General features: G+C 43.1%; 1 protein-coding gene across 3 annotated transcripts in view; it reads left to right on the top strand.

Moving 5' to 3' along the window:
- Positions 1–26,528, top strand: part of LOC124005463 (CUGBP Elav-like family member 3) — a 100,857-nt gene that overhangs the window by 58,141 nt on the left and 16,188 nt on the right. For 2 of the 3 annotated variants that reach the window (XR_006833619.1, XM_046314751.1), the window contains exons 8-10: positions 19,590–19,725; positions 20,284–20,484; positions 20,865–20,930. Coding sequence is in view for 2 of the 3 variants with exons in the window: in XM_046314751.1 (XP_046170707.1) it covers positions 19,590–19,725; positions 20,284–20,484; positions 20,865–20,930 (403 nt within the window). In the remaining variant the exon portion in view is untranslated. The remainder of the gene's footprint in view (positions 1–19,589; positions 19,726–20,283; positions 20,485–20,864; positions 20,931–26,528) is intronic. The other variant, XM_046314752.1, reaches the window with a different exon arrangement.

The following is a 26,528-nucleotide window of genomic DNA, read 5'->3' as shown; positions in this document are numbered from 1 at the left end:
CTCTCTCTCTTTCTCTCTCTCTGTCTCTCTCTCGGTCTCTCTCTTGGTCTCTCTCTCTCTCTCTCTCTCTCGGTCTCTCTCTCTCTCTCGGTCTCTCTCTCGGTCTCTCTCTCTCTCTGTCTCTCTCTCGGTCTCTCTCTGGGTTTCTCTCTCTCTCTCGGTCTCTCTCTCTCGGTCTTTCTCTCAGTCTCTCTCTCTCGGTCTCTCTCTCTCTCTCTCTCTCTCTCTCTCTCTCTCTCTCTCTCTCTCTCGGTCTCGGTCTCTCTCTCTCTCGGTCTCTCTCTCGGTCTCTCTCTCGGTCTCTCTCTCTCTCGGTCTCTCTCTCTCTCTCTCTCTCGGTCTCTCTCTCTCTCTCTCTCTCTCTGTCTATCTCTCGGTCTCTCTCTCTCTCTCTCAAATTCAAATTCAAATTCAAGCTGCTTTATTGGCATGAAAAACATTGTGTCAATATTGCCAAAGCAACAATGTATACAATATACATTGTAACAAAATGATAAATGATAGCAAATAATAATATAAAATGGTAGTAAATAATAATAATACAAAATTAAATACAAAAATAATAACAATAAAATGGTAACAGTCAATAGTAGAAATGTAATAAATATAAAATCAAATTATGGAAAATGAAACTATAACTAACTTATAACTAAATAACGGTCATCTTCTTCTTTATATCAGTACTACAACTACAATCATCATTACTACGACTACTACTACCATCACTAAACTGTTATCACTACCATTACCACCCATATTTGGAATGATAAACATTAATAATTATAGTCATAACAATAATAGTAATAATAAGTAAGTTACTGTTTACTATGCAGATGTTATTATTCAGTGTTCCTCAGGCTATGGCAGGAAAATACATATTTGGCTGCAAGAGGAGCCATTGCTCCTTCGCCCATGAGTATTCTTAGTTTTTCCTCTGGGTTCAATTTGTAAAAATGTGGAATATATGTAGTAATTTCTGTGAATAATGAATCTCTTTGTGAGGAATATTTATCACAGTAAAGGAGAAAGTGCATCTCTGTCTCTACCTCCCCTGTCAAGCAGTGACCACATACACGCTCCTCTTTGGGTAGCCATGTCTTTTTATGTCTGCCGGTTTCTATTGCCAATCGGTGATCACTCAGCCTGTACTTGGTAAGGATCTGTCTCTGCTTCGTATCTCTGACTGAGTAGAGATAATCAGCCAATTCACAATCTCTGTTTAGGGTCAGATAGCAATTTAGTCGGCTTTGGGATTTTGTTTCGTTTTTCCAGTATTGTAAATATGATTCCTTTGATTGGTTCATGATTTTGCTTATTGGAATTCTTTCTTTTGAAGCAGTGCTGGTGTCTGCTTGGTTGGTGAGGTCCAACACAAGCTGACTGAGGGGACTTGTTTCTGGGCTCAGCTCTTGGGCTTGAAGTGCTTTAAATTGCAAACTCGAATTTGGACTTGAATTTAGATGTAGCCAAAATTGTAATGATCTTTTCTGTATCTCCATTATTACTGGAAAACGGCCCAATTCTGCCCTACATGCATTAGTTGGTGTATTTCTCTGGACTTGTAGGATTTTCCGACAGAATTCTGCATGTAGGGCTTCAGTTGGATGTTTGTCCCACATTTTAAAGTCCAGTTTATTGAGTGGCCCCCAAACCTCACTTCCATAAAGTGCTATTGGTAGGATTACACTGTCAAATATTTTAGTCCAAATTTTAATTGGGATGTTGATTTTGAATAATTTCATTTTTATTGCATACATTGCTCTGCAGGCTTTTTCTTTGAGTGCATTCACTGCCATATTAAAGTTTCCCGATGCAGATATGGTCAGACCAAGGTAGGTGTCATTTTTTGTGTTCAATTAAGGTGTTGTTCAGGGTGAATTTACATTTGTGTTTCTGACATCTCGTTTTTTTTTTTAAATTCAATATTTTAGTTTATTGGAAATTTACTGCCAGGGCCCAATTATCGCAATATTGCTCCAGAATATTAATGTTTTACATTTACATTTAAGTCATTTAGCAGACGCTCTTATTGTTGAAGACCTTCTTTGGTTGGTGATAGAAGTACCAAGTCATCAGCATATAACAGGTATTTCACCTCTGTGTCAAATAGTGTGAGTCCTGGGGCTGGAGATTGGTCCAACATGTCTGCTTATTCATTGATATAAATGTTGAAAAGATTTGGACTCAAATTGCAGCCTTGTCTCACACCTCGACATTGTGAAAAAAATTATGTTCTTTGGTTTTTGATTTTTATTGCACACTTGTTTTCTGTGTACATACATTTTATTAAGTCATATACCTTACCACCAAGCCCACTTTGTTGAATTTTGTAGAATAGCCCTTCGTGCCAAATCGAATCAAATGCTTTTTTAAAGTCAATAAAGCAAGCAAAGATTTTGCCCTCTTTTTTTTGGTGGACGTGTTTATTAATTAGTGTGTGTAAGGTGTATATATGGTCAGTAGTGTGATGGTGTTTATTAATTAGTGTGTGTAAGGTGTATATATGGTCAGTAGTGTGATGGTGTTTATTAATTAGTGTGTGTAAGGTGTATATATGGTCAGTAGTGTGATGGTGTTTATTAATTAGTGTGTGTAAGGTGTATATATGGTCAGTAGTGCGATGGTGTTTATTAATTAGTGTGTGTAAGGTGTATATATGGTCAGTAGTGCGATGGTGTTTATTAATTAGTGTGTGTAAGGTGTATATATGGTCAGTAGTGCGATGGTGTTTATTAATTAGTGTGTGTAAGGTGTATATATGGTCAGTAGTGCGATGGTGTTTATTAATTAGTGTGTGTAAGGTGTATATATGGTCAGTAGTGTGATGGTGTTTATTAATTAGTGTGTGTAAGGTGTATATATGGTCAGTAGTGCGATGGTGTTTATTAATTAGTGTGTGTAAGGTGTATATATGGTCAGTAGTGCGATGGTGTTTATTAATTAGTGTGTGTAAGGTGTATATATGGTCAGTAGTGCGATGGTGTTTATTAATTAGTGTGTGTAAGGTGTATATATGGTCAGTAGTGTGATGGTGTTTATTAATTAGTGTGTGTAAGGTGTATATATGGTCAGTAGTGTGATGGTGTTTATTAATTAGTGTGTGTAAGGTGTATATATGGTCAGTAGTGTGATGGTGTTTATTAATTAGTGTGTGTAAGGTGTATATATGGTCAGTAGTGCGATGGTGTTTATTAATTAGTGTGTGTAAGGTGTATATATGGTCAGTAGTGCGATGGTGTTTATTAATTAGTGTGTGTAAGGTGTATATATGGTCAGTAGTGCGATGGTGTTTATTAATTAGTGTGTGTAAGGTGTATATATGGTCAGTAGTGTGATGGTGTTTATTAATTAGTGTGTGTAAGGTGTATATATGGTCAGTAGTGAGATGGTGTTTATTAATTAGTGTGTGTAAGGTGTATATATGGTCAGTAGTGAGATGGTGTTTATTAATTAGTGTGTGTAAGGTGTATATATGGTTAGTAGTGCGATGGTGTTTATTAATTAGTGTGTGTAAGGTGTATATATGGTCAGTAGTGCGATGGTGTTTATTAATTAGTGTGTGTAAGGTGTATATATGGTCAGTAGTGTGATGGTGTTTATTAATTAGTGTGTGTAAGGTGTATATATGGTTAGTAGTGCGATGGTGTTTATTAATTAGTGTGTGTAAGGTGTATATATGGTCAGTAGTGCGATGGTGTTTATTAATTAGTGTGTGTAAGGTGTATATATGGTCAGTAGTGCGATGGTGTTTATTAATTAGTGTGTGTAAGGTGTATATATGGTCAGTAGTGTGATGGTGTTTATTAATTAGTGTGTGTAAGGTGTATATATGGTTAGTAGTGCGATGGTGTTTATTAATTAGTGTGTGTAAGGTGTATATATGGTCAGTAGTGCGATGGTGTTTATTAATTAGTGTGTGTAAGGTGTATATATGGTCAGTAGTGTGATGGTGCTATATATGTGTGTGCTGTGTGTGCTCTCCTCTCACCTGTACACCTGTACTAACCCTTCCTCTCACCTGTACTAACCCTTACCCTCACCTGTACTAACCCTTCCTCTCACCTGTACACCTGTACTAACCCTTCCTCTCACCTGTACTAACCCTTCCTCTCACCTGTACTAACCCTTCCTCTCACCTGTACACCTGTACTAACCCTTCCTCTCACCTGTACACCTGCACTAACCCTTCCTCTCACCTGTACACCTGTACTAACCCTTCCTCTCACCTGTACTAACCCTTCCTCTCACCTGTACTAACCCGTCCTCTCACCTGTACACCTGTACTAACCCTTCCCCTCACCTGTACACCTGTACTAACCCTTCCTCTCACCTGTACTAACCCTTCCTCTCACCTGTACTAACCCTTCCTCTCACCTGTACACCTGTACTAACCCTTCCTCTCACCTGTACACCTGTACTAACCCTTCCTCTCACCTGTACTAACCCTTCCTCTCACCTGTACACCTGTACTAACCCTTCCTCTCACCTGTACTAACCCTTCCACTCACCTGTACACCTGTACTAACCCTTCCTCTCACCTGTACTAACCCTTCCTCTCACCTGTACTAACCCTTCCTCTCACCTGTACACCAGTACTAACCCTTCCTCTCACCTGTACACCTGTACTAACCCTTCCTCTCACCTGTACACCTGTACTAACCCTTCCTCTCACCTGTACACCTGTACTAACCCTTCCTCTCACCTGTACACCTGCACTAACCCTTCCTCTCACCTGTACACCTGTACTAACCCTTCCTCTCACCTGTACACCTGGACTAACCCTTCCTCTCACCTGTACTAACCCTTCCTCTCACCTGTACACCAGTACTAACCCTTCCTCTCACCTGTACACCTGTACTAACCCTTCCTCTCACCTGTACACCTGTACTAACCCTTCCTCTCACCTGTACACCTGTACTAACCCTTCCTCTCACCTGTACTAACCCTTCCTCTCACCTGTACACCTGTACTAACCCTTCCTCTCACCTGTACACCTGTACTAACCCTTCCTCTCACCTGTACACCTGTACTAACCCTTCCTCTCACCTGTACACCTGTACTAACCCTTCCTCTCACCAGTACTAACCCTTCCTCTCACCTGTACACCTGTACTAACCCTTCCTCTCACCTGTACACCTGTACTAACCCTTCCTCTCACCTGTACACCTGTACTAACCCTTCCTCTCACCTGTACACCTGTACTAACCCTTCCTCTCACCTGTACACCTGTACTAACCCTTCCTCTCACCTGTACACCTGTACTAACCCTTCCTCTCACCTGTACACCTGTACTAACCCTTCCTCTCACCTGTACACCTGTACTAACCCTTCCTCTCACCTGTACACCTGTACTAACCCGTCCTCTCACCTGTACACCTGTACTAACCCTTCCTCTCACCTGTACACCTGTACTAACCCTTCCTCTCACCTGTACTAACCCTTCCTCTCACCTGTACACCTGTACTAACCCTTCCTGTCACCTGTACTAACCCTTCCTCTCACCTGTACACCTGTACTAACCCTTCCTCTCACCTGTACACCTGTACTATGTCCTTCTGTAGCTCAGTTGGTAGAGCATGGTGCTTGTAATGCCAGGGTAGTGGGTTCGATCCCTGGGACCACCCATACGTAGAATGTATGCACACATGACTGTAAGTCGCTTTGGATAAAAGCTTCTGCTAAATGGCATATATTATTATTATTATATTATTAATTAGTGTGTGTAAGGTGTATATATGGTCAGTAGTGTGATGGTGTTTATTAATTGGTGTGTGTAAGGTGTATATATGGTCAGTAGTGTGATGGTGTTTATTAATTAGTGTATGTAAGGTGTATATATGGTCAGTAGTGTGATGGTGTTTATTAATTAGTGTGTGTAAGGTGTATATATGGTCAGTAGTGCGATGGTGTTTATTAATTAGTGTGTGTAAGGTGTATATATGGTCAGTAGTGTGATGGTGTTTATTAATTAGTGTGTGTAAGGTGTATATATGGTCAGTAGTGCGGTGGTGTTTATTAATTAGTGTGTGTAAGGTGTATATATGGTCAGTAGTGTGGTGGTGTTTATTAATTAGTGTGTGTAAGGTGTATATATGGTCAGTAGTGCGGTGGTGTTTATTAATTAGTGTGTGTAAGGTGTATATATGGTCAGTAGTGCGATGGTGTTTATTAATTAGTGTGTGTCAGGTGTATATATGGTCAGTAGTGTGATGGTGTTTATTAATTAGTGTGTGTAAGGTGTATATATGGTCAGTAGTGATGGTGTTTATTAATTAGTGTGTGTAAGGTATGGTCAGTAGTGTGATGGTGTTTATTAATTAGTGTGTGTAAGGTGTATATATGGTCAGTAGTGCGATGGTGTTTATTAATTAGTGTGTGTAAGGTGTATATATGGTCAGTAGTGTGATGGTGTTTATTAATTAGTGTGTGTAAGGTGTATATATGGTCAGTAGTGCGGTGGTGTTTATTAATTAGTGTGTGTAAGGTGTATATATGGTCAGTAGTGTGGTGGTGTTTATTAATGGTTAGTGTGTGTAATTAGGTGTATATATGGTCAGTAGTGTGATGGTGTTTATTAATTAGTGTGTGTAAGGTGTATATATGGTCAGTAGTGCGATGGTGTTTATTAATTAGTGTGTGTAAGGTGTATATATGGTCAGTAGTGTGATGGTGTTTATTAATTAGTGTGTGTAAGGTGTATATATGGTCAGTAGTGCGATGGTGTTTATTAATTAGTGTGTGTAAGGTGTATATATGGTCAGTAGTGTGATGGTGTTTATTAATTAGTGTGTGTAAGGTGTATATATGGTCAGTAGTGTGATGGTGTTTATTAATTAGTGGTGTTTATTAATGGTAGTAGTGTGTGGTGTTTATTAATTAGTGTGGTGTATATATGGTCAGTAGTGTGATGGTGTTTATTAATTAGTGTGTGTAAGGTGTATATATGGTCAGTAGTAAGGTGTATATATGGTCAGTAGATGGTGTTTATTAATTAGTGTGTGTAAGGTGTATATATGGTCAGTAGTGTGGTGGTGTTTATTAATTAGTGTGTGTAAGGTGTATATATGGTCAGTAGTGTGATGGTGTTTATTAATTAGTGTGTGTAAGGTGTATATATGGTCAGTAGTGTGGTGTTTATTAATTAGTGTGTGTAAGGTGTATATATGGTCAGTAGTGCGATGGTGTTTATTAATTAGTGTGTGTAAGGTGTATATATGGTCAGTAGTGTGTTTATTAATTAGGTGTTTATATATGTGTGTAAGGTGTATATATGGTCAGTAGTGCGATGGTGTTTATTAATTAGTGTGTGTAAGGTGTATATATGGTCAGTAGTGCGATGGTGTTTATTAATTAGTGTGTGTAAGGTGTATATATGGTCAGTAGTGCGATGGTGTTTATTAATTAGTGTGTGTAAGGTGTATATATGGTCAGTAGTGCGATGGTGTTTATTAATTAGTGTGTGTAAAGGTGTATATATGGTCAGTAGTGCGATGGTGTTTATTAATTAGTGTGTGTAAGGTGTATATATGGTCAGTAGTGCGATGGTGTTTATTAATTAGTGTGTGTAAGGTGTATATATGGTCAGTAGTGCGGTGGTGTTTATTAATTAGTGTGTGTAAGGTGTATATATGGTCAGTAGTGCGGTGGTGTTTATTAATTAGTGTGTAAGGTGTATATATGGTCAGTAGTGCGATGGTGTTTATTAATTAGTGTGTGTAAGGTGTATATATGGTCAGTAGTGCGATGGTGTTTATTAATTAGTGTGTGTAAGGTGTATATATGGTCAGTAGTGTGGTGGTGTTTATTAATTAGTGTGTGTAAGGTGTATATATGGTCAGTAGTGCGATGGTGTTTATTAATTAGTGTGTGTAAGGTGTATATATGGTCAGTAGTGCGGTGGTGTTTATTAATTAGTGTGTGTAAGGTGTATATATGGTCAGTAGTGTGATGGTGTTTATTAATTAGTGTGTGTAAGGTGTATATATGGTCAGTAGTGCGATGGTGATGGTGTTTATTAATTAGTGTGTGTAAGGTGTATATATGGTCAGTAGTGCGATGGTGTTTATTAATTAGTGTGTGTAAGGTGTATATATGGTCAGTAGTGCGGTGGTGTTTATTAATTAGTGTGTGTAAGGTGTATATATGGTCAGTAGTGCGATGGTGTTTATTAATTAGTGTGTGTAAGGTGTATATATGGTCAGTAGTGCGGTGGTGTTTATTAATTAGTGTGTGTAAGGTGTATATATGGTCAGTAGTGCGATGGTGATGGTGTTTATTAATTAGTGTGTGTAAGGTGTATATATGGTCAGTAGTGCGATGGTGTTTATTAATTAGTGTGTGTAAGGTGTATATATGGTCAGTAGTGCGGTGGTGTTTATTAATTAGTGTGTGTAAGGTGTATATATGGTCAGTAGTGCGGTGGTGGTGTTTAGTGTAAGGTGTATATATGGTCAGTAGTGATGGTGTTTATTAATTAGTGTGTGTAAGGTGTATATATGGTCAGTAGTGCGGTGGTGTTTATTAATTAGTGTGTGTAAGGTGTATATATGGTCAGTAGTGCGATGGTGTTTATTAATTAGTGTGTGTGGTAAGTGCGGTGGTGTTTATTATATATGGTCAGTAGTGTGATGGTGTTTATTAATTAGTGTGTGTAAGGTGTATATATGGTCAGTAGTGCGATGGTGTTTATTAATTAGTGTGTGTAAGGTGTATATATGTCGATGGTGTTTATTAATTAGTGTGTGTAAGGTGTATATATGGTCAGTAGTGCGGTGGTGTTTATTAATTAGTGTGTGTAAGGTGTATATATGGTCAGTAGTGTGATGGTGTTTATTAATTAGTGTGTGTAAGGTGTATATATGGTCAGTAGTGCGATGGTGTTTATTAATTAGTGTGTGTAAGGTGTATATATGGTCAGTAGTGCGATGGTGTTTATTAATTAGTGTGTGTAAGGTGTATATATGGTCAGTAGTGGTGTTTATTAATTAGTGTGTGTGGTGTATATATGGTCAGTAGTATGGTGTTTATTAATTAGTGTGTGTAAGGTGTATATATGGTCAGTAGTGTGATGGTGTTTATTAATTAGTGTGTGTAAGGTGTATATATGGTCAGTAGTGCGATGGTGTTTATTAATTAGTGTGTGTAAGGTGTATATATGGTCAGTAGTGCGATGGTGTTTATTAATTAGTGTGTGTAAGGTGTATATATGGTCAGTAGTGTGATGGTGTTTATTAATTAGTGTGTGTAAGGTGTATATATGGTCAGTAGTGCGATGGTGTTTATTAATTAGTGTGTGTAAGGTGTATATATGGTCAGTAGTGCGATGGTGTTTATTAATTAGTGTGTGTAAGGTGTATATATGGTCAGTAGTGTGATGGTGTTTATTAATTAGTGTGTGTAAGGTGTATATATGGTCAGTAGTGCGATGGTGTTTATTAATTAGTGTGTGTAAGGTGTATATATGGTCAGTAGTGTGATGGTGTTTATTAATTAGTGTGTGTAAGGTGTATATATGGTCAGTAGTGAGATGGTTAGGAAGAAAGCCAATTTGACATTTACTTATTACATTTTTTTCTTGAAGGTTTGAATTCTTGAATTCAAAATGCTACAGAAAATCTTTCCCAAGTTACTGTTGACGCAAATTGCCCTGTAATTATTGGGGTCTTTGTCTCCACTTTTGTGGATAGGGGAGATGAGCCCCTGGTTCCAGACATCAGGGAAGCAGCCAGAAGTTAAAACCATGTTGAACAATTTAAGCACAGCATTTTGCAACTCAGGTGTGCTGTTTTTCAGCATTTCATTTCTGATGTTGTCTAGACCACAAGCCTTTTTTGATTTAATAGATTTGAGCTTTTCATTTAGTTCTTGTTGGGTTATTGGGTCATCTAATGGATTTTGGTTGTTTTTAATGACTGATTCAAGGATGTTCAATTTTTCTTTAATTTCTAATTGGTTCTGTTGTAAGTCTTTTTGTGGGATGTTTTTGTATAGATTATCAAAATAAGTTTTCCAAATCCCTTCATCTTGTATGGCTAATTCTTGTGGCTTTGTTGTGCTTAAATTGTTCCACATGTCCCAGAACTGATTTTGGTCAATTGCGTTTTCAATTTCATCAAGTGTCTTGTTGGTATAATTCAATTTCTTGCATTTCAGTGTTTGTTTCTAGTGTTTCAGAGTTTCAAAGTATTCATATCGTAGCTCTGGGTTGTTTTGCTGCTTATGTTTTTTGTTTGACATTTCTCTTAGGTGTTTTCTAATTGTTTTACATTCATTATCAAACCATTTGTCAGAAACATTTTGATTTTTGCTTCTGATGTTGCATTGCTTTGGTTTTCTCAAATTTGCTTTCAATGCTGCTTTTTGGAATATGCAGTTGATGTTTTGAGTAGCTGAATTGACACCATCTTTATTGTTTTGGTACTGTGAGTTATAGAAAAACTGTATAGAGTTCATCATTTCATTTGAGTTCAATGTTTCAATGAATGTCTCTGCACTGTTTGGAGCCCATCTGTATGATTGGTTTATGTTGTAAAGTTTATTGGGCTGTTTTTTTGAATGAATATTGCCGGTTAATTTCTTCAGAAACACGTTGATCTGACTGTGATCTGACAATGGTGTCTGTGGTCTGACAGTGAATGCACTAATGGAGGAGGGGTCAATGTCAGTGATGGCATAATCGACTACACTTGTCCCAAGAGCTGAGCAGTAAGTAAACTGACCTAAAGAGTCCCCTCTGATTCTACCATTAAGCATGTACAGGCCTAAGGCTCGACAGAGATGTACTAACTCTTTTCCATTTTTGTTCAGTATTTGGTCAGGACTGTTTCTATTATTTATAATAGGGCTACTGTACAAGGAGGGGTGTCCAAATATGTGGTGGTTACCTCCCACATCAGTGTAGTCAGGGTCAGAACCTGTTCTTGCATTGAAATCTCCACAAAGAAGCACTTTACCCTGCGCCTGAAATGTAATGATTTCTGTCTGGAGATTGTCAAAAAACTGATCATCATAATATGATGAATCTGAAGGAGGAGCTGCACATATGTAAACATCATTGTCACAATAGATTGTACCTTTGTTAAGTTTTAGCCAAATGTGAGTGGTACCTTTTTTCATTTCATTCAGTGCTAAGTCCTGCTTATGCCAAATGATGATTCCACCTGAGTCTCGGCCCCGTTTAACATTTTTATGTTTGATTGATGGTAGTAAACTTTCTCTATAGCCTGAGGGACACTGAGTATCTATGTCTCCACGACACCATGTCTCCAGTAGGATTATGATGTCCTGTCCCTTGATGTTTTTAATCAATTCTGGATTTGTTGTTTTATAACCAAAATGTGAAGAGTATAGGCCCTGGATATTCCAAGAGCTGATAGTTAATCATCTCATTTATAATAAGTGATATTCACTGGTTTGAGTAAAGTACATCGAAAAAAAAAAATAAATACATATGTATATATATATATATAAAAAAGAAAAGAAATACTATGTGTATGTATATATATATATATATATATATACATACACATATATACACATATATATACATATATATATACATACATACACACATACATACATACACATACATATGCATATATATATATATATATATACATATATATACACATATATATATACATATTTATATACATATATATATATATATATACATATATACATACACACATATACACATAAACATACACACATACATACATACACATACACACATACATACATACACACACACACACACACACACTCACACACACACACACACACACACACATACATACATACAATATATATACATACACATACATATATATATACATACATACATGCACACACACACACACACACACACACACACACACACACACACACACACACACACACACACACACACACACACACACACACACACACCATTACACACATGACTGTAAGTCACTTTGGATAAAACACCATTACATATAATAATTATTATAATACCGGTGTCAATACATTTAGGAATATTTGTAAACAAATTAATAAGAATGGAATAAGATTGCACATAAAATAAGTACAATGCAATCTGCAACCCTGTGTGTGTGTGTGTGTGTGTGTGTGTGTGTGTGTGTGTGTGTGTGTGTGTGTGTGTGTGTGTGTGTGTGTGTGTGTGTGTGTGTGTGTGTGTGTGTGTGTGTGTGTGTGTGTGTGTGTGTGTGTGTGTGTGTGTGTGTGTGTGTTGTGTGTGTACGTGCCCGTGTGAATTAAAGGCACTGTCTAGCTCAGTAGTCTGCATATTATTTGCAGTAGTTGGCACACCTCTCCTATCTCTGATTGTTCTAGGGGTCTTCTGCCAGAGGTTACCTCAGCATATTTAGGCTGACGATCTGACTGATACATGGTGTGGACTGCATCATGTGGTCTACTTCCCTGAAGGGCAGTGTTTTACATTTTACATTTAAGTCATTTAGCAGACGCTCTTATCCAGAGCGACTTACAAATTGGTGCATTCACCTTATGACATCCAGTGGAACAACCACTTTACAATAGTGCATCTAAATATTTTAAGGGGGGTGAGAAGGATTACTTTATCCTATCCTAGGTATTCCTTAAAGAGGTGGGGTTTCAGGTGTCTCCGGAAGGTGGTGATTGACTCCGCTGTCCTGGCGTCGTGAGGGAGTTTGTTCCACCATTGGGGAGCCAGAGCAGCGAACAGTTTTGACTGAGCTGAGCGGGAACTGTACTTCCTCAGTGGTAGGGAGGCGAGCAGGCCAGAGGTGGATGAACGCAGTGCCCTTATTTGGTGTTCTGACCGACCCTAGAGTAGTGGTCAGAGCTGTGTTGTGATGGGCCGGGTCTAGTAGAGCTGTGTTGTGATGGGCCGGGTCTAGTAGAGCTGTGTTGTGATGGGCCGGGTCTAGTAGAGCTGTGTTGTGATGGGCCGGGTCTAGTAGAGCTGTGTTGTGATGGGCCAGGTCTAGTAGAGCTGTGTTGTGATGGGCTGGGTCTAGTAGAGCTGTGTTGTGATGGGCCGGGTCTAGTAGAGCTGTGTTGTGATGGGCCAGGTCTAGTAGAGCTGTGTTGTGAGCTGTGTTGTGATGGGCCAGGTCTAGTAGAGCTGTGTTGTGATGGGCCAGGTCTAGTAAAGCTGTGTTGTGATGGGACGGGTCTAGTTGTGCTGTCCTCTAGTAGAGCTGTGTTGTGATGGGCCAGGTCTAGTAGAGCTGTGTTGTGATGGGCCAGGTCTAGTAAAGCTGTGTTGTGATGGGACGGGTCTAGTTGTGCTGTCCTGAGGCGGGTCTGGTCTGGTAAATATGTGCTGTGTTGGGCCTGGTCTGGTAAATATGTGCTGTGTTGGGTCTGGTCTGGTAAATATGTGCTGTGTTGGGCCTGGTCTAGTAGAGCTGTGCTGTAATAAGCCATGTCTGGCTCTTTTCTCCTCAGGATGGTGGGGGTTGTTTCAGAAGGTGGGGCGGGGGACCTTTGTTGCTGGGGTGATGGGTGTGTGGGTCCCTGCCAAGTGTTGCATCTTTTAGGTCCTTGGCAAAGGTTCTGATACTGTCCTGATCAAGATGTATATTATCATATAAGTGTTGACATGTCAGAGTGGGGTGGTGAGCCGTTCTGACGTTGAGCAGTGAGGCACAGTCCACAGTGATCTGTTGATTTATTTTGTCAATCAACTTTCCTGGGAAGTCTTTTCTTGGTAGGAGGGTGGACACAACTATATTGGTTGTTGGGAACATAGCCTGTGCCCGTTCTGCCACTCTTCTCACTGCCCCAGATACATTTTCACCTTTGGCATGAAGGTCGTTTGTGCCAGTGTGGATGATGATGTTGTCAGGGGTGTCAATCCTGGTTTGACTGAGTAGCTGCATTGCACTCTCAGTTGTAGGACACCAGAACTTATACACCTGGTGTCTAGGGAATAATCTTTCCTGGACTAAGAATTTCCCATTTGAATCAATTAGGATTGCAGTTGTGGGTGATTGTCTGGGTGGAGCAGACTGGGAGGCTGCTATTCTGACCTGGGCTGGAGCAGACTGGGAGGCTGGTAGGTTGACCTGGGCTGGAGCAGACTGAGAGGCTGGTAGATTGACCTGGGCTGGAGCAGACTGAGAGGCTGGTAGGTTGACCTGGGCTCGAGCAGACTGAGAGGCTGGTAGGTTGACCTGGGCTCGAGCAGACTGAGAGGCTGGTAGGTTGACCTGGGCTGGAGCAGACTGAGAGGCTGGTAGGTTGATCTGGGCTGGAGCAGACTGGTAGGCTGGTGCAGTGTCATCTGGCTGTGTGGTGGAGGCCATGCTGGTCTCAGGTTCTGCTTGTGTTGTACCAAGCTGGTGGACATGTTCTCTAGATGCAGAGGACACAATGACTCTCTGCCGGTTGAGGGTGTCAATGTACCTCTCTTTTTGTTCGAGCTCCTTTCTTGTTGTGCTCAGATGGTCTCTGAGGTCATCATTTGTCTGACTCAGCTTGTTCATTCTGCTTTCTAATTTAGCAATAGATGCTCTGCTCTCCTCCCTGAACTGTTTCATCTCTTCTTTTAGTTTCTGGACAGTGTCCTCCTCTTGAAGCTTGTTCTCTCTGAGTTCTATGACCTCTGCTTCGACTAGAGAGAGGGTGTTGTGGAAATGTTGCATAGCAGGTGTTCTTATTGAAATGGACATGTCCTTGACTCTGTCTGCTGCAGGTGAGGTAGGTAAAGGGACATTGAGGGCTTCCTGCTGGGTCACAGAGACCATTGGGGTCTGCTTTTCTCCATCTCCCTCCTTGACTTTTTCCTCAGTTTCTGAGATGATGTCAGCGTCTGCTTTTAGGGTAGCAAACCTATTCTCAAAAGCCTGGAGGCTTGAATCATTGCCTTGTATCAATACGATTCCATTATTATATAAGTTTACTGTTTGATATGTGTTACTCTGATCAGCTTCTTCAAAAATGCTGATCTGACATCCTTGGCTGATGCCCCTCTTTTTTGAGAAAGGGAAATGGTTGCAAATAACATTTTTCCATATGTTCCCTCGATTGGTATTAAAAATTCAATTTGCTCTTGTTTTGTAACTGGTAAGATCTGCAAACAGGCATTCATGTTTCTGTCCCATCAACAAACCTTTGAAACTTTTCCTAGCTTTCTCTGTTTGGATGTCTGGTGGGTAAACAATTTCCATAGCAACGCTGGTGATGTTGGCTACAATGTTGCAATAGAAGTGCTGTTTCTTGTATTAGGGTCTCTTGTTTCTTTAGAGGACTGTTTCACTTTGTTGTCCTTTTTCTTTTCCTTTTTCTTCTGTCTTTATTTTGTCTTCCTTTCTTCTGTTAACTAGATATTGTTTTGTTATTCTTTGTAAGCTAGCTAGCTTCTTCCAGGAGAGTCCCTAGCAACTGCTTAGCAACAGGTAAACAATTCAGCAAGCAATTCAGCTAGCTAAGATAACTGTACAATTTTATAGAAAAATAGTTACTTTTTTCAAAAGCCTGTCTTTTTGGTTTGTTGCTTGTTTTGTCTTCTATTGAGTCTTGCAGTTTTCTCTTGATTTTTTCGATGTACTTCACTCTAAAAAAACATTTAAATGTCAATATATACAGGAGCTCATTTTTCAGCAGCTGCTCAATTTGGAACTCCGGAACTATCTATAATCTCTAATAGCCTAATCTCTCTCTCCCTGTCTTTCCTCTCTCTCTCACCCTGTCTTTCCTCTCTCTCTCTCCCTGTCTTTCCTCTCTCTCTCACCCTGTCTTTCCTCTCTCTCTCACTCTCTCTCTTCCTGTCTTTCCTCTCTCTCACCCTGTCTTTCCTCTCTCTCTCACTCTCTCTCCCTGTCTTTCCTCTCTCTCTCTCACTCTCTCTCTCTCTCTGTCTCTCTGTCTCTCTCTCTCTCTCGGTCTCTCAATTTCAATTCAATTCAATTCAAGGGCTTTATTGGCATGGGAAACATGTGTTAACATTGCCAAAGCAAGTGAGGTAGACAACATACAAAGTGAATATATAAAGTGAAATGTCATATTATGTCTGTATCCAGTGTTGTAACGATGTGTTGTAACGACAAAAGGGGAAATAAATAAACAAATATAGGTTGTATTTACAATGGTGTTTGTGCTTCACTGGTTGGCCTTTTCTTGTGGCAACAGGTCACAAATCTTTCTGCTGTGATGGTACACTGTGGTATTTCACCCTATAGATACGTGAGTTTATCAAAATTGGGTTTGTTTTCACATTCTTTGTGGACCTGTGTGATCTGAGGCAAATATGTGTCTCTAATATGGTCATACATTGGGCAGGAGGTTAGGAAGTGCAGCTCAGTTTCCACCTCATTTTGTTGGCAGTGAGCACATAGCCTGTCTTCTCTTGAGAGCCATGTCAAGCCTTCGGCAGCCATTCTCAATAGCAAGGCTATGCTCACTGAATCTGTACATAATCACAGCTTTCCTTAAGTTTGGGTCAGTCACAGTGGTACGGTATTCTGCCACTGTGTACTCTCTGTGTAGGGCCAAATAGCATTCTAGTTTGCTCTGTTTTTTTGTTAATTCTTTCCAATGTGTAAAAGTAATTATCTTTTTGTTTTCTCATGATTTGGTTGGGTCTAACTGTTTTGCTGTCCTGGGGCTCTGTGGGGTGTGTTTGTGTTTCTGAACAGAGCCCCAGGATCAGCTTTCTTAGGGGACTCTTCTCCAGGTTCATCTCTCTGTAGGTGATGGCTTTGTTATGGAAGGTTTGGGAATCGCTTCCTTTTAGGCGGTTGTAGAATTTAACGGAATGGATTTTATAATTAGTGGGTATCGGCCTAATCTCTCTCTCCCTGTCTTTCCTCTCTCTCTCACTCTCTCTCTCCCTGTCTTTCCTCTCTCTCTCACTCTCTCTCTCCCTGTCTTTCCTCTCTCTCTCACTCTCTCTCTCCCTGTCTTTCCTCTCTCTCTCACTCTCTCTATCCCTATCTTTCCTCTCTCTCTCACTCTCTCTACCTGTCTTTCCTCCCTCTCTCACTCTCTCTCTCCCTGTCTTTCCTCTCTCTCTCACTCTCTCTCCCTGTCTTTCCTCTCTCTCTCACCCTGTCTTTCCTCTCTCTCTCTCTCTCTCTCCCTGTCTTTCCTCTCTCTCTCACTCTCTCTCTCCCTGTCTTTCCTCTCTCTCACTCTCTCTCTCCCTGTCTTTCCTCTCTCTCTCACTCTCTCTCACCCTTTCTTTCCTCTCTCTCTCACTCTCTCCCTGTCTTTCCTTTCTCTCTCACTCTCTCTCTCCCTGTCTTTCCTCTCTCTCTCACTCTCTCTCCCCGTCTTTCCTCTCTCTCTCACTCTCTCTCTCCCTGTCTTTCCTCTCTCTCTCACTCTCTCTCTCTCTGACTTTCCTATCTCTCTCACTCTCTCTCTCCCTGTCTTTCCTCTCTCTCACTCTCTCTCACCCTGTCTTTCCTCTCTCTCTCTCTCTCTCTCTCTCTCTCTCTCTCTCTCTCTCTCTCTCTCTCTCTCTCTCTCTCTCTCTCTCTCTCTCTCTCTCCCTGTCTTTCCTCTCTCTCACTCTCTCTCTCTCCCTGTCTTTCCTCTCTCTCTCACTCTCTCTCTCCTGTCTTTCATCTCTCTCACTCTCTCTCTCCCTGTCTTTCCTCTCTCTCTCTACCTGTCTTTCCTCCCTCTCTCTCTCTCTCACTCTCTCTCTCCCTGTCTTTCCTCTCCCTGTCTTTCCTCTCTCTCTCTCCCTGTCTTTCTCTCTCTCTCCCTCTCTCCCTGTCTTTCCTCTCTCTCTCACCCTGTCTTTCCTCTCTCTCACTCTCTCTCTCCCTGTCTTTCCTCTCTCTCTCACTCTCTCTCTCCCTGTCTTTCCTCTCTCTCACTCTCTCTCTCCCTGTCTTTCCTCTCTCTCTCACTCTCTCTCACCCTTTCTTTCCTCTCTCTCTCACTCTCTCCCTGTCTTTCCTCTCTCTCTCACTCTCTCTCTCTCCCTGTCTTTCTCTCTCTCTCTCTCTCCATGTCTCTCTCCCGTCTTTCCTCTCTCTCACTCTCTCTCTCCCTGTCTTTCTCTCTCTCTCTCACTCTCTCTCTCTCTGACTTTCCTCTCTCTCTCACTCTCTCTCTCCCTGTCTTTCCTCTCTCTCACTCTCTCTCACCCTGTCTTTCCTCTCTCTCTCTCTCTCTCCCTGTCTGTCTCTCTCTCACTCTCTCTCTCCCTGTCTTTCCTCTCTCTCTCACTCTCTCTCTCCCTGTCTTTCCTCTCTCTCACTCTCTCTCTCCCTGTCTTTCCTCTCTCTCTCACTCTCTCTCTCCCTGTCTTTCCTCTCTCTCTCACTCTCTCTCTCCCTGTCTTTCCTCTCTCTCTCACTCTCTCTCTCCCTGACTTTCCTCTCTCTCTCACTCTCTCTCACCCTGTCTTTCCTCTCTCTCTCCCTGTCTTTCCTCTCTCTCACTCTCTCTCTCCCTGTCTTTCCTCTCTCTCTCACTCTCTCTCTCCCTGTCTTTCTTTCTCACTCTCTCTCTCCCTCTCTCTCCCTCTCCCTGTCTTTTTCCTCTCTCTCACTCTCTGTCTCTCCCTGTCTTTCCTCTCTCTCTCTCTCTCTCTCTCTCCATGTCTTTCCTCTCTCTCTCCCTGTCTTTCCTCTCTCTCTCACTCTCTCTCCCTGTCTTTCCCCTCTCTCTCACTCTCTCTCTCTCCCTGTCTTTCCTCTCTCTCTCACTCTCTCTCCCTGTCTGTCCTCTCTCTCTCACTCTCTCTCTCACTCTCTCTCCTGTCTCTCTCTCACTCTCTCTCTCCCTGTCTTTCCTCTCTCTCTCACTCTCTCTCTCCCTGTCTTTCCTCTCTCTCACTCTCTCTCACTCTCTGTCACTCTCTCTTTTCCTGTCTTTCCTCTCTCTCTCTCACTCTATTTCTCCCTGTCTTTCCTCTCTCTCGCACTCTCTCTATCCCTGTCTTTCCTCTCTCTCTCACTCTCTCTCTCCCTGTCTTTCCTCTCTCTCTCACCCTGTCTTTCCTCTCTCTCTCACTCTCTCTTTCCTCTCTCTCTCTCTCTCTGTCTCACTCTCTCTCTCCATGTCTTTCCTCTCTCTCTCTCTCTCTCTCTCTCTCTCTCTCTCTCTCTCTCTCTCTCTCTCTCTCTCTCTCTCTCTCTCTCTCTCTCTCCCTGTCTGTCCTCTCTCTCTCACTCTCTCTCTCCCTGTCTTTCCTCTTTCTCTCTCTCTCTCTCACCCTGTCTTTCCTTTTTCTCTCAATCTCTCTCTCCCTGTCTTTTCTCTCTCTCTCTCTCTCCCTGTCTTTCCTCTCTCTCTCTCTCTCTCTTTCTCTGTCTCTCTCTCTCTCTCTCTCTCTCTCTCTCTCTCTCTCTCTCTCTCTCTCTCTCTCTCTCTCTCTCTCTCTCTCTCTCTCTCTCTCCCTGTCTTTCCTCTCTCTCACTCTCTCTCTCTCCCTGTCTTTCCTCTCTCTCTCACTCTCTCTCCCTGTCTTTCCTCTCTCTCTCTCACTCTCTCTCTCCCTGTCTTTCCTCTCTCTCACTCTCTCTCTCCCTGTCTTTCCTCTCTCTCTCACTCTCTCTCTCCCTGTCTTTCCTCTCTCTCTCACTCTCTTCCTCCCTGTTTTTCTCTCTCCCCTCTGTCTTCTTTCTTTCTTTCTCTAGATTATCCAGCAGCAAGCTCTGGTTGCTCAGTCAGCGTACCTGTCTCCTGTAGCAACTGTTGCCAGTTTACAGATGCAGCAGCTGGCAGCGCTCAACGCAAATGGAATCATCGCCACGCCCATCACATCTTCCTCTGGTACACACACACACACACACACACACACACACACACACACACACACACACACACACACACACACACACACACACACACACACACACACACACACACACACACACACACACACACACACACACACACACACACACACACACACACACACACACACACTTACAGATGCTTACGGATACTGTATGTTAGTAATAACATGGATTGATCTTATGTTTACAATGCTATGCAGATCAAGTTTATCTATTTGATGTACATTTACTTCTCTTGGTTTCATCTGCTTGTGAGTGCATTTCAAGAGTGTAAAGTGGCTTCTTCTCCTCGTCTAATCAGCATATTTTACAGTCTACACTAATCGCTTCTACACTCATCTGAAAGCTGGGAATTACCTTTCACCAGTCCACTTTTTTTTAACATCAATTCAGATTGAGGAAGGTAGACAAGAGGAGGAAGCCACTTTACAATGAGATGCACCCTTCCCTTAACTCCCTTTGCCCCACTAACCAATCATTGTTTCTACCCTGCATTTATGCTCTGCCTTTTTCTCTTTCTTATACACTATAGAGTCTAGTAGCTGTCAATCACAATATCTCCTCCACTGTGATTGGTCCTCCCGGTTTGCAGGTACGAATACCCCTCCAACCATCTCAGCCACGCCCGTGCCATCACTACCTCCACCTCTAGGAGTCAATGGTTACAGTCCACCAACCAATGGACAGCAAGCATCAGAAGCACTATACACCAATGGCATTCATGCGTACCAAGGTACGAGCTGAATTACCAAAGATATACTGATATCAGAAATACTGATATCTCCATGTGTTCCCTATATTCACTCTCTGCTCTGCTCTGCCACTCCCCCCCCCTCCCTCCCTGGTCTCCTGCTTCCTTCACTCTCTCCCTCCGTCTCTCCCTCCCTCCCTCACTGCATTCCTGCTTCCCTCCCTCTCTCTCTCCCTCCCTACTTTTCTCCCTTCCTCTCTCTCTCCCTCTCTCCCTCCCTCCCTGCATTCCTACTTCCCTCCCTACTTATCTCCCTTCCTCTCTCTCTCCCTCTTTCTCTCTCTCTCACTCCCTGCTTCCCTCCCTGCCTCCCTGCCTCCCTCCCTGCCTCCCTGCCTCCCTCCCTGCCTCTCTCCCTGCAGCCCAGAGTCCAGCATTATCTCTAGATCCTCTCCAGCAGGCGTATGCAGGCATGCAGCACTACACAGGTGGGCCACAGTCACACACACTACCAGCTCCTATGACACTTATAGTGACTGGGTTCATTTTGCATTGTCAGAATGAGGTCCTCAATGCTCTCAGAGTAGGACAGTAATTAACTGGTACAGCAGGGTTCCCCAGCAGTGATTTTATTTGGCCACACAAATTTTAGGAGATAAAAAAAACAAAAGTGATTTTAATTTTTGATATTTTTTCCAACATGATTTCCAATGCATAGTAGAGAGATATATGTGATGGTATACAAATGTAAGCATTATTATGTTTTAGTCAAACGTTATATTGGGATTCTTGTAATTATGTTCCGGCCCCCTGACCATCGACACAAGTAAAAAAATCAGCCTGCGGCTGAATCCCTGGGGTACAGGGTCAGAGGTGAATCTAGTTGATGATCCCTGTGGTACAGGGTCAGGGGTGAATCTAGTTGATGATCCCTGTGGTACAGGGTCAGAGGTGAATCTAGTTGATGATCCCTGTGGTAAAGGGTCAGAGGTGAATCTAGTTGATGATCCCTGGGGTACAGGGTCAGAGGTGAATCTAGTTGATGATCCCTGTGGTACAGGGTCAGAGGTGAATCTAGTTGATGATCCCTGGGGTACAGGGTCAGAGGTGAATCTAGATGATGATCCCTGTGGTACAGGGTCAGAGGTGAATCTAGTTGATGATCCGTGTGGTACAGGGTCAGAGGTGAATCTAGTTGATGATCCCTGTGGTACAGGGTCAGAGGTGAATCTAGTTGATGATCCCTGTGGTACAGGGTCAGAGGTGAATCTAGTTGATGATCCCTGTGGTACAGGGTCAGAGGTGAATGTAGTTGATGATCCCTGTGGTACAGGGTCAGAGGTGAATCTAGTTGATGATCCCTGTGGTACAGGGTCAGAGGTGAATCTAGTTGATGATCCCTGTGGTACAGGGTCAGAGGTGAATCTAGTTGATGATCCCTGTGGTACAGGGTCAGAGGTGTCAATCTAGTTGATGATCCCTGTGGTACAGGGTCAGAGGTGAATCTAGTTGATGATCCCTGTGGTACAGGGTCAGAGGTGAATCTAGTTGATGATCCCTGTGGTACAGGGTCAGAGGTGAATCTAGTTGATGATCCCTGTGGTACAGGGTCAGAGGTGAATCTAGTTGGTGATCCCTGTGGTACAGGGTCAGAGGTGAATCTAGTTGATGATCCCTGTGGTACAGGGTGGTGAACTAGTTGGTGGGTCAGAGGTGAATCTAGTTGATGATCCCTGTGGTACAGGGTCAGAGGTGAATCTAGTTGAATGATCCCTGTGGTACAGGGTCAGAGGTGAATCTGTTGATGATCCCTGTGGTACAGGGTCAGAGGTGAATCTAGTTGATGATCCCTGTGGTACAGGGTCAGAGGTGAATCTAGTTGATGATCCCTGTGGTACAGGGTCAGAGGTGAATCTAGTTGATGATCCCTGTGGTACAGGGTCAGAGGTGAATCTAGTTGATGATCCCTGTGGTACAGGGTCAGAGGTGGTGAATCTAGTTGATGATCCCTGTGGTACAGGGTCAGAGGTGAATCTAGTTGATGATCCCTGTGGTACAGGGTCAGAGGTGAATCTAGTTGATGATCCCTGTGGTACAGGGTCAGAGGTGAATCTAGTTGATGATCCCTGTGGTACAGGGTCAGAGGTGAATCTAGTTGATGATCCCTGTGGTACAGGGTCAGAGGTGAATCTAGTTGGTGATCCCTGTGGTACAGGGTCAGAGGTGAATCTAGTTGATGATCCCTGTGGTACAGGGTCAGAGGTGAATCTAGTTGATGATCCCTGTGGTACAGGGAGAGGTGAATCTAGTTGATGATCCCTGTGGTACAGGGTCAGAGGTGAATCTCTAGTTGATGATCCCTGTGGTACAGGGTCAGAGGTGAATCTAGTTGATGATCCCTGTGGTACAGGGTCAGAGGTGAATCTAGTTGATGATCCCTGTGGTACAGGGTCAGAGGTGAATCTAGTTGATGATCCCTGTGGTACAGGGTCAGAGGTGAATCTAGTTGATGATCCCTGTGGTACAGGGTCAGAGGTGAATCTAGTTGATCCCTGTGATCCCTGTGGTACAGGGTCAGAGGTGAATCTAGTTGATGATCCCTGTGGTACAGGGTCAGAGGTGAATCTAGTTGATGATCCCTGTGGTACAGGGTCAGAGGTGAATCTAGTTGATGATCCCTGTGGTACAGGGTCAGAGGTGAATCTAGTTGATGATCCCTGTGGTACAGGGTCAGAGGTGAATCTAGTTGATGATCCCTGTGGTACAGGGTCAGAGGTGAATCTAGTTGATGATCCCTGTGGTACAGGGTCAGAGGTGAATCTATTTGATGATCCCTGTGGTACAGGGTCAGAGGTGAATCTAGTTGGTGATCCCTGTGGTACAGGGTCAGAGGTGAATCTAGTTGATGATCCCTGTGGTACAGGGTCAGAGGTGAATCTAGTTGATGATCCCTGTGGTACAGGGTCAGAGGTGTGAATCTGGTACAGGGTTGAATCTAGTTGATGATCCCTGTGGTACAGGGTCAGAGGTGATCCCTGTGGTACAGGGTCAGAGGTGAATCTAGTTGATGATCCCTGTGGTACAGGGTCAGAGGTGAATCCCTAGGGTCAGAGGTGAATCTAGTTGGTGATCCCTGTGGTACAGGGTCAGAGGTGAATCTAGTTGATGATCCCTGTGGTACAGGGTCAGAGGTGAATCTAGTTGATGATCCCTGTGGTACAGGGTCAGAGGTGAATCTAGTTGATGATCCCTGTGGTACAGGGTCAGAGGTGAATCTAGTTGATGATCCCTGTGGTACAGGGTCAGAGGTGAATCTAGTTGATGATCCCTGTGGTACAGGGTCAGAGGTGAATCTAGTTGATGATCCCTGTGGTACAGGGTCAGAGGTGAATCTAGTTGATGATCCCTGTGGTACAGGGTCAGAGGTGAATCTAGTTGATGATCCCTGTGGTACAGGGTCAGAGGTGAATCTAGTTGATGATCCCTGTGGTACAGGGTCAGAGGTGAATCTAGTTGATGATCCCTGTGGTACAGGGTCAGAGGTGAATCTAGTTGATGATCCCTGTGGTACAGGGTCAGAGGTGAATCTAGTTGATGATCCCTGTGGTACAGGGTCAGAGGTGAATCTAGTTGATGATCCCTGTGGTACAGGGTCAGAGGTGAATCTAGTTGATGATCCCTGTGGTACAGGGTCAGAGGTGAATCTAGTTGATGATCCCTGTGGTACAGGGTCAGATCTAGTTGATGGTGAATCTAGTTGGTGATCCCTGTGGTACAGGGTCAGAGGTGAATCTAGTTGATGATCCTGTGGTACAGGGTCAGAGGTGAATCTAGTTGATGATCCCTGTGGTGACAGGGTCAGAGGTGAATCTAGTTGATGATCCCTGTGGTACAGGGTCAGAGGTGAATCTAGTTGATGATCCCTGTGGTACAGGGTCAGAGGTGAATCTAGTTGATGATCCCTGTGGTACAGGGTCAGAGGTGAATCTAGTTGATGATCCCTGTGGTACAGGGTCAGAGGTGAATCTAGTTGATGATCCCTGTGGTACAGGGTCAGAGGTGAATCTAGTTGATGATCCCTGTGGTACAGGGTCAGAGGTGAATCTAGTTGATGATCCCTGTGGTGAACAGGGTCAGAGGTGAATCTAGTTGATGATCCCTGTGGTACAGGGTCAGAGGTGAATCTAGTTGATGATCCCTGTGGTACAGGGTCAGAGGTGAATCTAGTTGATGATCCCTGTGGTACAGGGTCAGAGGTGAATCTAGTTGATGATCCCTGTGGTACAGGGTCAGAGGTGAATCTAGTTGATGATCCCTGTGGTACAGGGTCAGAGGTGAATCTAGTTGATGATCCCTGTGGTACAGGGTCAGAGGTGAATCTAGTTGATGATCCCTGTGGTACAGGGTCAGAGGTGAATCTAGTTGATGATCCCTGTGGTACAGGGTCAGAGGTGAATCTAGTTGATCCCTGATCCCTGTGGTACAGGGTCAGAGGTGAATCTAGTTGATGATCCCTGTGGTACAGGGTCAGATGATCCCTGTGGTGAATCTAGTTGATGATCCCTGTGGTACAGGGTCAGAGGTGAATCTAGTTGATGATCCCTGTGGTACAGGGTCAGAGGTGAATCTAGTTGATGATCCCTGTGGTACAGGGTCAGAGGTGAATCTAGTTGATGATCCCTGTGGTACAGGGTCAGAGGTGGTGAATCAGGGTCAGAGTTGATGATCCCTGTGGTACAGGGTCAGAGGTGAATCTAGTTGATGATCCCTGTGGTACAGGGTCAGAGGTGAATCTAGTTGATGATCCCTGTGGTACAGGGTCAGAGGTGAATCTAGTTGGTGATCCCTGTGGTACAGGGTCAGAGGTGAATCTAGTTGATGATCCCTGTGGTACAGGGTCAGAGGTGAATCTAGTTGATGATCCCTGTGGTACAGGGTCAGAGGTGAAAGTTGATGATCCCTGTGGTACAGGGTCAGAGGTGAATCTAGTTGATGATCCCTGTGGTACAGGGTCAGAGGTGAATCTAGTTGATGATCCCTGTGGTACAGGGTCAGAGGTGAATCTAGTTGATGATCCCTGTGGTACAGGGTCAGAGGTGAATCTAGTTGATGATCCCTGTGGTACAGGGTCAGAGGTGAATCTAGTTGATGATCCCTGTGGTACAGGGTCAGAGGTGAATCTAGTTGATGATCCCTGTGGTACAGGGTCAGAGGTGAATCTAGTTGATGATCCCTGTGGTACAGGGTCAGAGGTGAATCTAGTTGATGATCCCTGTGGTACAGGGTCAGAGGTGAATCTAGTTGATGATCCCTGTGGTACAGGGTCAGAGGTGAATCTAGTTGATGATCCCTGTGGTACAGGGTCAGAGGTGAATCTAGTTGATGATCCCTGTGGTACAGGGTCAGAGGTGAATCTAGTTGATGATCCCTGTGGTACAGGGTCAGAGGTGAATCTAGTTGATGATCCCTGTGGTACAGGGTCAGAGGTGAATCTAGTTGATGATCCCTGTGGTACAGGGTCAGAGGTGAATCTAGTTGATGATCCCTGTGGTACAGGGTCAGAGGTGAATCTAGTTGGTGATCCCTGTGGTACAGGGTCAGAGGTGAATCTAGTTGGTACATGATCCCTGTGGTACAGGGTCAGAGGTGAATCTAGTTGATGATCCCTGTGGTACAGGGTCAGAGGTGAATCTAGTTGATGATCCCTGTGGTAGGGTCAGGGTCAGAGGTGGAGGTGAATCTAGTTGATGATCCCTGTGGTACAGGGTCAGAGGTGAATCTAGTTGATGATCCCTGTGGTACAGGGTCAGAGGTGAATCTAGTTGGTGATCCCTGTGGTACAGGGTCAGAGGTGAATCTAGTTGATGATCCCTGTGGTACAGGGTCAGAGGTGAATCTAGTTGATGATCCCTGTGGTACAGGGTCAGAGGTGAATCTAGTTGATGATCCCTGTGGTACAGGGTCAGAGGTGAATCTAGTTGATGATCCCTGTGGTACAGGGTCAGAGGTGAATCTAGTTGATGATCCCTGGGTCAGGGTCAGAGGTGAATCTAGTTGATGATCCCTGTGGTACAGGGTCAGAGGTG

This window comes from Oncorhynchus gorbuscha, linkage group LG19 (genome assembly GCF_021184085.1).
Source record: "Oncorhynchus gorbuscha isolate QuinsamMale2020 ecotype Even-year linkage group LG19, OgorEven_v1.0, whole genome shotgun sequence".
NCBI classification, from domain to species: domain Eukaryota; kingdom Metazoa; phylum Chordata; class Actinopteri; order Salmoniformes; family Salmonidae; genus Oncorhynchus; species Oncorhynchus gorbuscha.
Note: the sequence above shows the minus strand (reverse complement) of the source record. Positions and strands in the feature narration are given on the sequence as shown.